General features: G+C 38.0%; 1 protein-coding gene across 1 annotated transcript; it reads left to right on the top strand.

The window, feature by feature from the left end:
• Positions 1 to 6,334: 6,334 nt before the first annotated feature.
• nubp1 (nucleotide binding protein 1 (MinD homolog, E. coli)) lies at positions 6,335 to 12,314 on the top strand. Its single transcript, XM_077559306.1, has 10 exons — positions 6,335 to 6,429; positions 7,041 to 7,145; positions 7,422 to 7,555; positions 7,746 to 7,814; positions 7,977 to 8,009; positions 8,462 to 8,552; positions 9,021 to 9,175; positions 9,477 to 9,587; positions 10,672 to 10,858; positions 11,778 to 12,314. The coding sequence occupies exons 1-10, from the start codon at positions 6,399 to 6,401 to the stop codon at positions 11,828 to 11,830; spliced, it is 969 nt and encodes a 322-aa protein (XP_077415432.1). The 5' UTR covers positions 6,335 to 6,398; the 3' UTR covers positions 11,831 to 12,314.
• Positions 12,315 to 13,670: the final 1,356 nt, after the last annotated feature.

Here is a 13,670-nt window from a genome sequence, read left to right on the forward strand (position 1 = left end):
AACTAAAACTATACTGTGGCTATACAAAGTTACAAACAAAAGTTCACACAGAAGATAGGACAACAAGGCTGAGGACTATGACTGTGACTGGGCGAGAGTGACTCTGACAAAAACACTTTGGCACAAGACAGGGGAGACGCAGACCATTTAACACATGAGGGTAATGGGAAACAGGAAACAGAGCCATCAGGGTTGACACTGACACCACATGAGGAAGAGCAAGTGACCTGAAGACGAAAGGAGAGTCAGAATTTTCAAAATAAAACAGGAAATGACAAGACAGTAAAAGCCCAGACGAGACAACCTGTGACAAGACACTTGTAATAGAGAGAATCCTGTCACTTCAAATCAAAATGGTTTTTAGCCTCGGATAATGAATAAACTGGAAATACAGTAAGTTTTTTTTGTTTTCATCCTTCTTGTGCAGCCCCAAAATGGTCCACAGCCTGGTGGTTGGGAACCACGGAAATATAGCATAAACATACATACATACTAACAGACAATAATATTCTGGACGACCAAAATCATCAAGGACACCACACAACGTTGCTGCAGTCAGAGACTCTGTTGTCCTCAGACTAAGCAAGTCCGTGCGTCGGCGAAGTCAGGAGCTTGGAATCAACCGGGAGAGTCTGTGCGGAGAATTTTGATGGCAGATCTGTTTGTTAGTGTCTTTACCATTGAAGTTATGCACAGTCCCATGGGTTCTGAACTTGTTGACCCATCTGTAGACATTGAGTGGACAGGAAATTCACAACATCCGAACCGTTCTTTGAATTGCAATTGAGCTGCGTGAATAGACTTCAGCTGAAAATATGCCATCCATCCATCATCTAGCGCTTATCAGGGGGCGCGTCGCGGGGGCAGCAGCTTTAGCAGGGAAGCCCAGACTTCCCTCTCCCCAGCCACTTCAACTAGCTCCTCCAGCGGGATCCCAAGGCGTTCCCAAGCCAGCCGAGCAACAGTCTCTCCAGCGTGTCCTGGGTCGTCCCCGGGACCTCCCGCCGGTGGGACATGCCAGGGAGGCGTCCAGGAGGCAAATTTGGTAGACTCTTAGAACATTAATTGTTCTTGGTAAATCTGAAAAATAAAAATAATTGATTCATTATTTCTAAAGTTATACAAGTTTAGGTGATGACCGTTTTTTTTTTTCGTGTCACCCTGTACTTGGACTGTCATTTTATTTTTCTATAAAGGGAAAGTGAAACAAATCAGAGATTTTATCTTAAGATTGTATGTTCTTCATCCAGCCCTAATTGCCACACTAGCAACAAATGATATAGCACCAACACGCCACACAACTGTGGATGTGAACCGGGATCCCCAAGGGTGGTAGCTTGCAGTCGTAAAAACGTGTCCACACCTGCCCATAAAGGTCAAAGATCACTGTTGTTGGAGATGAAAGAAGGCCTGACTTACAGTTGTTCTTGTTAATCTCAAAGACATTTGTTGATGGTTCAGGTCTGGGCTCTCATGTTATGTGCATCAAACCCATCCAAAAATGTTTTTTATCAATCCCTTTCCCACACACAGTCATGCTGGAACAGAAAATGACCTTTTTAATGCCTAACTTTGCTGGACGTGGTTGGTGGTATCTTATTGTAGAGTTTGTGCAAAGTGAATGATAACAATCGATCTTTGTGTGGGGTTGAATTTAAGTCAAGAGAAAAATGTCTCTCTTACAACCAGGGAAAAGGAGTCCAAATCTCCGTCACTTCTGCAGACACAGACAACGTTTGGTAAGACACTGGAGTGTGTGGCAACAAGGTGCAGTTACAAACAGTTAGAATTATCTCAAAGGGTATGACCCCACAGCTGAGAATATCATGTGGGTGAAAGAATGAAGAGAGAGTGGTTTTAAATGGTAGACGAAGAAGGATGGACATAAGCCTCAGTATGGAATGCTTTACTTTCACAAGCAGGACTGAATTTAACTCTTTGACTGCCAGACGTTTTCAGAAAAGGGATGCCGTGGGTGCCAGCCGATTTAAGCATTTTGACTGATCTTTCAAGGTCCACGGAAATTATGTGTTTGGACTATGGAAACACACATACTACCAAATGAAAGATTGGACTCTCATCTTTCATCAGAAAAAAAAGTTTGTTCTTACCTTATTCCGTCTTTCAGTAATCAACAATAGAAAATGGTTAGTTTCACCTCTGTTTTGAAACAAACGTCTTTTAACGTCTTTGGCACTCCTCCATAGGATTTTACTAAACGTTATTTAACGTTTTTGGCAGTCAAAGAGTTAATATAACGTTCAAACCATTTAAACCCAAGGACATGAAAATATTTAAATATCTTATTATGAATTTCAGCAACATACTGTATAAGAAAAGGGCTCTGTGACACAGATTCTCTGACTGTTGTGTTATATTGTGCTGTGAATGAATTACAGTCAAGCCAAGAATCAGTTCTGATCGAGCCGTACAAATTTTGCCTAGCTACAAGTGGCCTCACAAATGTGTGACGTGACCACAAAATGGATAACTTTAGCACTTAAAGAGAAAGTACAATGGCATTTTTTTTTACTATGTAATGTGCATTCCACCTCAGACAGTACTGTAGGCAGTACTCCCCCCCCCCCCCCCCCGCCTAACTGAACATTTTCTAAATTGTTTAATGCTTTATTGTGAATGTTGACGTCATTAAAATAAAATGGACAACATTTCCGTTACACACGTTAGCATTATCTATGTAACACACCCTCAAAGTTCCTTTTTCCCCTTACTTCCTCTTATATTCCTCAGCAAAAAAGTGACATCTCTACCCAGTCACTCTTTCCCCAGAAAACACACCCACTAAGTCTCCCAGTTTAGATTTACAGATTGAACACAGATCGTGTGTGCGCCAGCATTGTGTGTGTGTGCGTGTGTGTGTGTGTGTGTGTGTGCGCGCGCGTGGTATTGTTCCTAGTGTGATGACTGCTCGTGCAGCCAAGGCTTAACTTTTTTGCTGAGTAACCCTGCGACCAAAGTCTGTCCTGAGTCCAATAGGATGTGTGAGTGTGGCCCACTTGCTGAATTGACAGAATGTGTCTTCATTGACTTCATGAGAGGTTATCTGCTCAACTGAACCACGCATGGAACACAAAATATTCGAGAATCTATCCATGATAACGATATTGCTCTTTGAATAACAATGCCGGTCACACTGTAGTCACGATGTACCCCATGGATGGCAGCAGACCTTTGCAAAGGTGTCAAATTGCATCGTTAACATCAAATCCCAATGATATCTACACAAATTAACAAGGTGACCAAAATATTAGAAACACATCAACAACTACAATTAAACCCACAAATTCATGGTATGTATCCCACAAATAACTTCTAATTTAATTCATGACCAACAGCGTGATAAAGTAGATTTCTGATAGATCAAAGCTTGTATAAGCAAAAAATTGACACAGATCTACTACCTTTTACTACATTGTGTAAGTATACTTTACACACTCAGCCATCCATAGTTGTAATAACCGAAGGCTAAAATGATAACCATGCACCACACAGTCTGTCAGGACTGGAGCATATACCATAGAACGCCTTACAGGTGTGTGCATTGTAGTGTTAACACTACACTGCTACCTTTAGGGGGGGATTTAATTTTTACTTTTGTACTTCCCGAATCAGGTTTGTCCCATTTCATATGACGTTAGAAGTAACATTTAGGGCCCTATTTTCGTTCCCAGCTCAAGTCTAGCGCAAAGCGCAGCCTAACTGTTGGTATTTTCGCAGACTTTGCACAGGTAAAATTGTGTAACATGGCGTCGTTAGCGCCGTTAGCGCCGTTATGCACCATTGTGAGATGGAATGCCTTTTTCTGGCCAATCGTAGCAGCATCCCTCATTTACATTGAAATCAGGGTGGTCGGAGCGCAAGCCGGGTTTGACATTGTGGATACAACATTAGTAGGTAAAGTCCTTTTGCGGATGATGTGGTCGGCAGCACATGTGAGTTTGAGTGAATAAGTGGTGTAAACAGAATCTCACTTTTTATAAGCATAATCTCTTGACGGGCATCTACTGTACAGAATAATACAGGGGGAACGGGGAGAGGACATTGAAGATATATTCAAAAAACCCAAACAACAGCCCCACTGCTCTTTGTTTCTGCATGGAGCCTGGAAGGATGAGTTACATACCCAGCGACGCCTCTGTCTCTACTCCTTCACTCCGCTCTGGACCTCTCTGTTTGCAACTTTGTATACAGTATGTCTGTATCACCTCTTGTGTCTATTTTTATCTCTCGCAATCCTTGTCTAGTGTTGATGTTGCACTCAAATGCAAGAATTCGAAATAAAAATAACAAATCTCTGGAAGTTCCTTGGAAGACTATCTGTCATTTTATGTGATAATATATATATATATTTTATTTTTATTTTTATTTATTTTTTATTCAGGATCCTTATTACGCCAAAAATAAACAACTCTGATGAATATAAAACATCCTTGGTGGAAGTAATAAAGTCACCAGACAAAACGGTCACTGCAGGGTAGAACACTAGCAAAGGTGCCATTAACTGTTTGGCAGTAGGCAATAATAATAAGGTGGCTGGCATATGTAGTGCTGAGTAATTGAACTGGGTGAACTGATAGCAAAGTACTAGAGAGTAAAACTGGCGCACAATTGTTGAGAGCATGAAGAGTGGCGTTGTACCCGCAAATAGCATAGCCTATTAGTAGACATTTTCCTCTCTTGTCTATATCATGCAATGCACAGTATTATGTATGGAATCATACAGTAAACCATCTTGACTTGATGTGTGAATAAATATCTGCCTAACTATATGAATGATAAGGCCATGACCACAATGTTAATGTGGTACTGCACTTCACTCTTCCGTCAAACTGTTTAGTTAGCTCCGCCCCAACTGGCTGAGGGTTGAGTGTTTGTAATTTCCGATGCTCCATAATGTATTTAATTTTTTTTTTTTTTTAAATAACGTCATAAGACGGTGCATCATTAAATTTGCAAATTTTGTTTAAAAAAAAAGAAAGAAAATAAATGAACAAACCATTTATTTATTTTTTATCTGTGTGGGAGAAGTCAAACGTTTAAGTCCACCCTGTGTGGCTCCATGCCTCAAACTGCGTTCTGCATCCAGGGCAACTCGCAAATTCAAGTTTTCAGTAAACATGCAACATGTAGACAGCATTAGTTAGTTTGAATGTATCACAACATATAGTCAGAAGTTTTTTTTAAATTAATTTTATGTTCCCTTTAACATAACAGCCTAGTATGAAACTCCATTAGGCATTAGCTCCATCTGCTGTACGTGTAATGGCAGAACACAGCATATAGGCCTACTGTATCCTTAAATCTGCCTTCTTCAAATGATAATTTGCCACACAATAAATTATACCATCAACTTAAAAATCAATGTTTTGTTGGAGAAAAAAAACATTGATACAGTATATTCCTTTTCATATTTTAAATACAATTTCTTTAGGCTCTCTGACTGCACCTACTTCAAAACATTTCCTCCCTTAATGACTCTTTTAATTTCTTTAGTCCCTTCAATGTTTCTATTTGTCAAGATTTCCACCCTTTCTCTTTTTTTCCTGTCCCAGGCATATTATGTTTCAGTTGTAATATAATAACATAGGTTATTATATTTTGTTTAATTATTTTTGCATTATTGTAGATGTTTTCGCTAAAATTTGTCAAATAAATGTATTTATTCATGTTCCAAGCCTTTATCTCTTCAAGCAAGTGTTTCATTTATTTATTGTAAATACAATAATTATAATAATAATAGCCTTAAATAGGCTAATTTTAGAATTGGCCATTTATTTGCTGAAATAAATGTTTAATTGAACTTCAATTATTATAAACAATAAATCCATTAATCCATCCATTATTTTAAATGAATTACTTTACGTTTTACCTACACGTTCAAACATTTTTGTACCTCCAACAATGAGCTGGCCCATTTATCCGTTTTATAAATCATAAGTGGCCATGACCCCATTGTATCATGTCTGTTAAAGATCTTTGTCTCTTCAAGTATGTGTGCGTGCGGGTGAGTGTAAAATGTCTTAAAATGTTAGCAATTAAAATGTATATTGTTTGGAGTCGCAAGCCTGCACGTATTACAGTGAAATAAATACTGTTTTCATGGAATACGCATGTATCAGATGCACCATCTAGTGGAGAACAGATACAGTTGAAACAAGTACTGTACGATATTGATCTTCAAATTCAGTGCTTATGTAGCTACACTAATGTCCTCTTCTGTCGATGTTTTACTCACTAAATAATTCCAAGATTGCTTGTTTATGTATTTTCTTTTAAAACTCTTATTCATTCCAGGTCCACGTTCCCTGTCCCATTTTAGGTCTGATGTTACACCCGGAACCTTCGATGAAGGGAAGATTAAATGGTCGGACACAAAGATGGAAGATGTACCGTCAAACGCGAACCAGCGTAAGTTTTGAAATGTTTATATTAACAATTCAACTTTAATAAACGAAATGTGAACAGCTAAATTATTTTATTTTTTAAATTATTTTAATTTCTATCGAGTTGTATGTAAATATTGATTTGACTTACTACGTTACAGTTCGACACATCCTATTTTTGCCTATAAATGATCTGTCACTTGTTTTATGTTTTGCCAACGTAAATATTTTTTTTCAGGCAACTAATATTAATCGTGAGGGTTTACATTGAACCTTCACAAAAGTTGTCGAGTCACAATGGCGCAGCTCCCAGCCCATGTTGTGATAAGGAGCCTAGAAATAGAACATTTCTAATCCATTGTTTTCTAGCCACATGACTCTGTTTTAATTTAAACAGAATGAAATGTCGCAAACGCTCGGTACAGTTGACAAGTTAAACACAATTTACGAATACATACGATTTAGGTAGGATTCCATAATGTCGAGATTTGAGACTCTTGTTTCACTATGACTGTTGCATTTTCAATAATGAACGAAAGGTAATGATCATGAATTCATTTAATGCTAGCCGGAACTTTTTAAAAACTAAACACACTGGAAACAGGACTCTTTGACCTTTTTTTCCCTCTCTCTCAGACTGTCCAGGTACAAAGAGTGAGCAGGCAGGGAAAACTTCATCATGTCAGGGCTGCCCTAACCAAAAACTGTGTGCCTCTGGAGCTACCAAGGCCCCAGACCCTGGTACAGAATAACCGCTTAAAACTGAGCTGGTGTCAGTGCTGGTTCATCACTTGAAGTATCTCAATTTTAATGCTTTAGCTTATTAGTAATGACACTAGAAGCTATTGCAGGATTATCCAGTTCTTTTAATATGGCAGTAGTTATTTTGTCAACTAAAACCAGCACAAACCAGCACTGGCATTGTCTTAGTATGAAAAACTAACATTTGGGCTTGATACAAAGTGTAACAAAATTAACCAAATGTATTCTGTTTTTAAATATCTTTGGCCTCTGTAGCCATAAAAGAAATAGGATCAAAACTGTCCACGGTCAAACACAAGATCCTCGTACTATCTGGGAAAGGTGGTGTGGGAAAGAGTACGTTCAGTGCTCACCTGGCCCATGCGTTGGCAAGTGATAACACCAAGGAGGTAATGTTTAGTTTTTTTGACCATTCAAAGGTAGTGGTTGTTTAGATTGGGGTACAGTGAACATGTGACCACATTTGAATCTGTTATTTGCTGTGTTTACCACCTTGTCTCACTCCAATATGACATAAAACAATGGAAAATACAATGCAGGGTTTTACTGTAGGCCTTATTCTTCTTTCTTTTTTTTTAGGTTGCCCTACTGGATGTGGACATCTGTGGTCCGTCAATTCCTAGAATCATGGGGTTGGAGGGAGAGCAAGTGAGTTATATGGCTGCTTTTAACAGAAATGCAGTTATTTAAATAATTCGATTTTTTGAATGTACAGCATGTTTAGATGTTGATTTAAAATCAGTACTTCAGAAACAAGGAATATTTTATGTGATATCAAGGCCACTAAATTGTTTGTTTCCCTACCTGTAGGTACATCAGAGTGGGTCAGGCTGGTCCCCTGTGGTGAGTCACTTTAGACAATGCTTGAATGTCTCAGCAGAAAACAGTAATATTATACAGTCCACTTGCCGCCTATTTCATTAGGTACAATTGCACATAATGAGGTCCATGACAAGTAATTATATTATATATCCTGCCTTTAAAAATGTGTCGCTCATTTCTTCTTGGATTAATAACTCTGGAATTGAATGGAATGTTTTTTATATAGCACTTTAACTACACCATATGGTGTCCAAAGCGCTTTACAATTGAAGCCTCACATTCACCCATTCACACACACACTCATACACCAGTGGTTAGGGATGCCAGGTCCACTGGGATCAAATCTGGCAACCAAAATTTGGGATGTAACCTCTTGTTCTGGATCCCATTTGATGAAATTGTGCGGGTGTACTTAAAACAAATTGTCCATTGAACATAAAATTAAATGTGTATGCCTTGTGCTTGTGTTTCAGTACGTGGAAGACAACCTTGCTGTCATGTCTATCGGCTTCCTGCTCGGTAGTCCTGATGATGCCGTAATCTGGAGAGGCCCCAAGAAAAACGGTACAAAACTTGTCTGTCTGATCTCATCTGATCTACACACTGTGTGTAAATGCTACTTTTGTGTGATATAAAAATAAGACCAAAACAAGTCATTTAAAAAAAATTGCACTGGTAATGTGACCTATAATCTGTTTAAAAAATAAATAAATAAATAAAAACAGCGGTCACTAGAGCAAGTAAGTAAAAAAAATTAACAACTGAGATCATGTATTTGTACAACTGTGAATACTCTTAACCGGGGATAAGGCTCTGTTCAGCATTTACCAGTCACGTTCATACTCATGTAAAATAGGAAATCAGCACTGCCATCTCACCGTTTTAATTGCCTGCCCTCTGATTAACCCCAATTTAAAAAGAAAAAGGCTTTTGAACATGGGCTGTGTGGAGTCATGCAGTGTAAATGAGGAATGATCAAATGAATACTTTATTATTACTTGTACTGCAGTAGTATTTTATCTACCATTTCAGGAATGATCAAGCAGTTTCTGAGGGATGTGGATTGGGGGGAACTGGATTATCTCATTATTGACACGCCCCCTGGCACGTCTGACGAGCACCTGTCAATTGTGCAGTACCTAAGCTCCACCCACGTGGATGGAGCAGTCATAATCACAACGCCGCAGGTACACACATGGACATGGTGCATGCTTATTAGGGTTACAGGTGAGCTGGAGCCTTTCCCAGTCAATCGCAGTGAAAAACAAGTGATGGGCAAAATATTCCCTAATCAACCTAATGTGTTTTGAATATGTGATGTGATGTACCCAGAGAAACTGACCAGCAAAGGGCAACAATCCTTTCGTCTATGAGACAAACTAACCATTCTGCTCCCATTATTAACTCTACATGAGATTTTACCATTTGTCACGTATTAAATGTTTTGAATAATCTCTCATTCCTAATTCACATTCTTCCTTACTGTAGGAGGTGTCTTTGCAAGATGTTCGAAAGGAGATCCGCTTCTGCCAGAAGGTCAAACTGCCAATCATCGGAGTGGTAGAAAACATGAGTGGCTTTGTGTGTCCAAATTGTAAGGTCAGTGGACAGACGGCATGCAACGTTGCATACATATTTGTACATATTTATTACACGTTTATTCTTAATAATTTATCCAGCTGTTTTGAGGGTACAATGGAGGACCTCAGGGCTGCAGAGAATGTTCATGCTTTTAATAGCAGGCTCAAGACCTACCTTTTTAATTTAGCCCTCAGTTGATATTAATGTACTTTTCTTAACTCATTCACTGCATTGGACGGCTATTGATGGCAAAAATTAATTTGAACTATTTCTATTAGTTTTAAAAAAAATTCCACTTTTGTTAACAAGAGTATGAAAACCTAAAAGAAAAAAATATTGTACATCTAGAACAGATATAAAAGGTATGATTAATCGGGAGTTAACTTTTGAAGTCATGCGATTAATTACAATTAAAAATTTTTTTTTTAATAAATCGCCTGATACGATTTATTAAAAAAAAGAAAGAAAAGGTTATTAAAAATTAGGAGCGTCATGCGATTACATTTTTAAATCGTAATTAATTGCATGACTCACGAGTTAACTCAAATTAAAATTTTATATCTGTTCTAAAAGTACAATAAAAAAATTGTAGGTTTTCAAACTCTTGATAACAAAAGGGTAAAAAAAAGTCAATGGCAGTGAATGAGTTAATATTCATATTTCATTTATATCTACTTTTCTTTTGATCTTACCTAACTCCATATTATTATCTATGTTATGTTTTTAGTGGGTTTCATTATTTTGAGTCTTTTTCCAGTGTTCTTCTCGGGGAGCTGGCTCCGGCTGTCGTGGTGCTGTCTCGTGTGGCCCGGGTGAAGGCTGGGCATTCGTCCAATACTTCCTCCGGGCGCCTTGGCAGTGCCCTGGTGGTTGTGGGTGGTGTGATCTCTGGCTTAAGTTTTTTATATATATAGTGTGCGTGTGTGTCTAGGACGGGAGTGGGGTACGTACAACTGCAATTGTGGGGCTTGGGAACTGGGGTGATTTTAATCTATAAAAGCACTTTGTGTTACAATCCTTGTATGAAAACAAAATTTGGATTGATTGATTGAAATGTATTCATCATAACAGGTTTTTATGATGTGTCCTGTTTTTTTTTTAGAACACATCACAGATCTTCCCTCCCACCAGCGGGGGCGCTGAGACAATGTGTGCGAACCTTGATTTGCCCCTTCTCGGCAAAGTGCCTCTTGACCCAAGAATAGCGAAAAGCTGCGACGAGGGCAGGTCTTTCCTCAATGCAATTCCGGACTCACCTGCTGCTGAAGTCTACAAGAGAATTGTGCAGAGTGTGTTTACTTTACATTATTATTAGTACCTTATGTTGGTTTATCATATAAAATCTCAACTAAACACACATTTAGATTTGTGATTGCAAGGTCGCAAAATCTGAATTTTTTTTTAAGGGGGGGTGAACACTTTTTCAAGGCACTGTACAGTACATACATTAATACAGGCAGATTTTATGGTTGAACATGAAGAATAATAAGCTGCAGTAATATAAATATAAAAGCTTATGATATTATTATGATAAAAGCCTGTGAGTGTGAGTATTGTTAAATCCCCTTTCTGCATGTAATGCGTGTGTTCTAATATTAATTTTTAAGGAACTACCACAGAATAGATGCAAGTTTTTAATAGCTTAGTCTTTGGGCTTTTGCATTGTGGGTTAGCTGTAAATTAGCAGACTTTCATTTAGCAAAGTTATGAGATTTGCTTAAATACATTATATGTAATTATCCTTTCTATGTTTGGTCATCTTCAACTAGGAGTAGCAATGAACAGCAAGCCCAATTGTCATCTTTTTGAATAATTTCTCACTATCAGCCAAACTTCTGCTTGAAGGAGTTTGCTCTTGCCAATTTAGCCGTTGTAACTCAAATCATTGCTCCCAAGACAAGGCAAAAAAATCGGCCAAGCGACAGCCGTATTTAAAATAAATAATGGGTCACTCATAAAACGATGTACCGCTGTGTTCTCCCTGTTGAAATGATCCTCACTGAAGGTTACTTGGATACCTTCTCTATCACATAATCTGCAAGGAGAGGGAATGATGAACCGGGTTAACCTGTTCTGTTCTGTATTGTATGGTTTGTGCATACTGTATACTGTTGTTTGGGGGATAGTATGTTTTTACACGAGTCTAACTGAAAGACCATACACACTTGCAATTACAGTATATCATGTTTCTTCCCTTTCCTCTTTCAGGCATCAAGAACTACTGTTCCATCCATGCCACAGACGAGCAGAACGCTATATGAAGCTCTTTTTTTTTTATGGTAGTCCTTGTGGACCAAAGCTAAGACATTATTACATTTAGAGACACACTGAGGAAAGACTAATGGACGCCAGGTGATTATTGTTGTTATTATTATTATTAATCTGTGGGTTTTCATTCACGGAATGGTTTAGTGGAGTCTGAAAATCTGTCAATTAAAAAAAAAAAAAAATTATGTGATTTAAATGAATTTGTTCAACTTTGTAGTACGGGGACAGATGAGAAACAGATGTATGTTGTCTGAATTCCCTGTTAAGTATGAGCCAAATTGTAACAGTTGTAATTATATACAGTAGATCATGTAGTTGCTCCAATATCCTGCTGGCTGACCTATAACCAAGTAAGACATACAGTATGCTCACATTTGTAAGTGGTAATACCAACAACAACAAAAAACATTGAGGAACTTTTATGCTAAAGTGTTTGGAACCATTATGTTCTGTTTCATAGCAACGCAATAAAATGTGGTTTGTTGAGAGTGATATATATACAGTGCAGTGCAAATGTCTTGGGCCACTATTACATTTATTTATTTATTTAGCAATGCTATAATCATAAAAACTACAGTGCCACTAGGTGAAGGGCAGACTTCCACTAAAAAAAATAACTACAGTATTACTGTATTTGTTATAGTTGGCAGACTGCTTCCATATACATGTATACAGATGGGAGTTGTCAATACTATCCTGGGGGTTGGACAGTTCAATAATACACATTTATACAGATTACCACCCAAAAAAAACTTTTCTTCTCCAAAGTTGTGTGTATTTGTTTAAACCTGCTGTGCCTTATTAGTTCATGTTTTATGCATGCACTTAGGCCAATAGCCTACATCTGAAACAAAAAGTTGTCTTCACCAGGTAGTCAAACAAATAGTATGTTTAATAACTGAAGGAATTTAAAGGAATTTTGTCCTCTTTGCGTGTTCCAAAAATGAGGATAGGTTTGATGTAAGAAAAATACACCTTTTGCAAAAATGATTTAATAAAAAAACAGAGAATCTCTGGACAGATAACAGCTTCCGATTTCATCACTTAAAGAACGTGGGATTTCAGAGCGTCAAATGTGCTCTTCTACGTGTACAATAGCTTCTTATAGTTAAAAAGACCTCCTCCTTTTCATTTATAGACTAAACATACTCTCTGGTACTTTTCCGTGAGCAGATGGCGTAAACAAGGTCAGGTGGATGTTTTTGAGACAGAATGTGTTATATAGTTGAAGGATTTTCCCATAGCAAAATCTCACAAACAAGTTGAACCAAATTTACGGTGGCCGTGACTGATGAAGAAAGTAAAGAGTGTGTGTGTGTGTTATTTCAAAGCAAATTTTGTTTTCAAGACCGAAATGTGTTTTCGCACAAAGCGCTGAGAAGGAACTTTTTTTAGACTAAATAATATGACCCAGTTTAAGGTCATATTATACCGAGATCAACACCTTCTGCTCTACTAAGGACACAAAACATCTCGACAAGGTCAATATAAAGAATTAGAATGTTAATAATGTGTAACAATGGTTGATATATGAAATTAGGTATTAAAAATGTTATAATATCTTTCATAACTAAGATTCTTGAATGGAATTGCAGGTTCTTTCCACATCACCCCCAACCAAGGTATTAGTAGATCGGTTCAGAAGCCTCCCCCCTAGGAAATGAAAGCACAAACATTCAGACTGAATGGATTGCACTGTGCTTGGGGAAAAAAATGTTTGTCTCACATAATTTATATTCAGTTTCACATTGGTCCGGAGCACTCACTTCAAGTGCCAACTTGTACAGTACTCGTCGTTTTGTGGAGCGTCAAACAGAAAGTGGAAGTTAATAG

This window comes from Vanacampus margaritifer, chromosome 2, assembly GCF_051991255.1.
Source record: "Vanacampus margaritifer isolate UIUO_Vmar chromosome 2, RoL_Vmar_1.0, whole genome shotgun sequence".
NCBI lineage: Eukaryota > Metazoa > Chordata > Actinopteri > Syngnathiformes > Syngnathidae > Vanacampus > Vanacampus margaritifer.

What these genes read in the sequence shown, in the direction of transcription:
- nubp1 (XM_077559306.1), top strand. Translation starts at nt 6,399, where the DNA reads ATGGAAGATGTACCGTCAAACGCGAACCAGC. An exon ending in GAGAGGCCCCAAGAAAAACG is followed by an intron (nt 8,553 to 9,020) that starts GTACAAAACTTG and finishes CTACCATTTCAG; the next exon opens with GAATGATCAAGCAGTTTCTG. An exon ending in CTACAAGAGAATTGTGCAGA is followed by an intron (nt 10,859 to 11,777) that starts GTGTGTTTACTT and finishes TTCCTCTTTCAG; the next exon opens with GCATCAAGAACTACTGTTCC.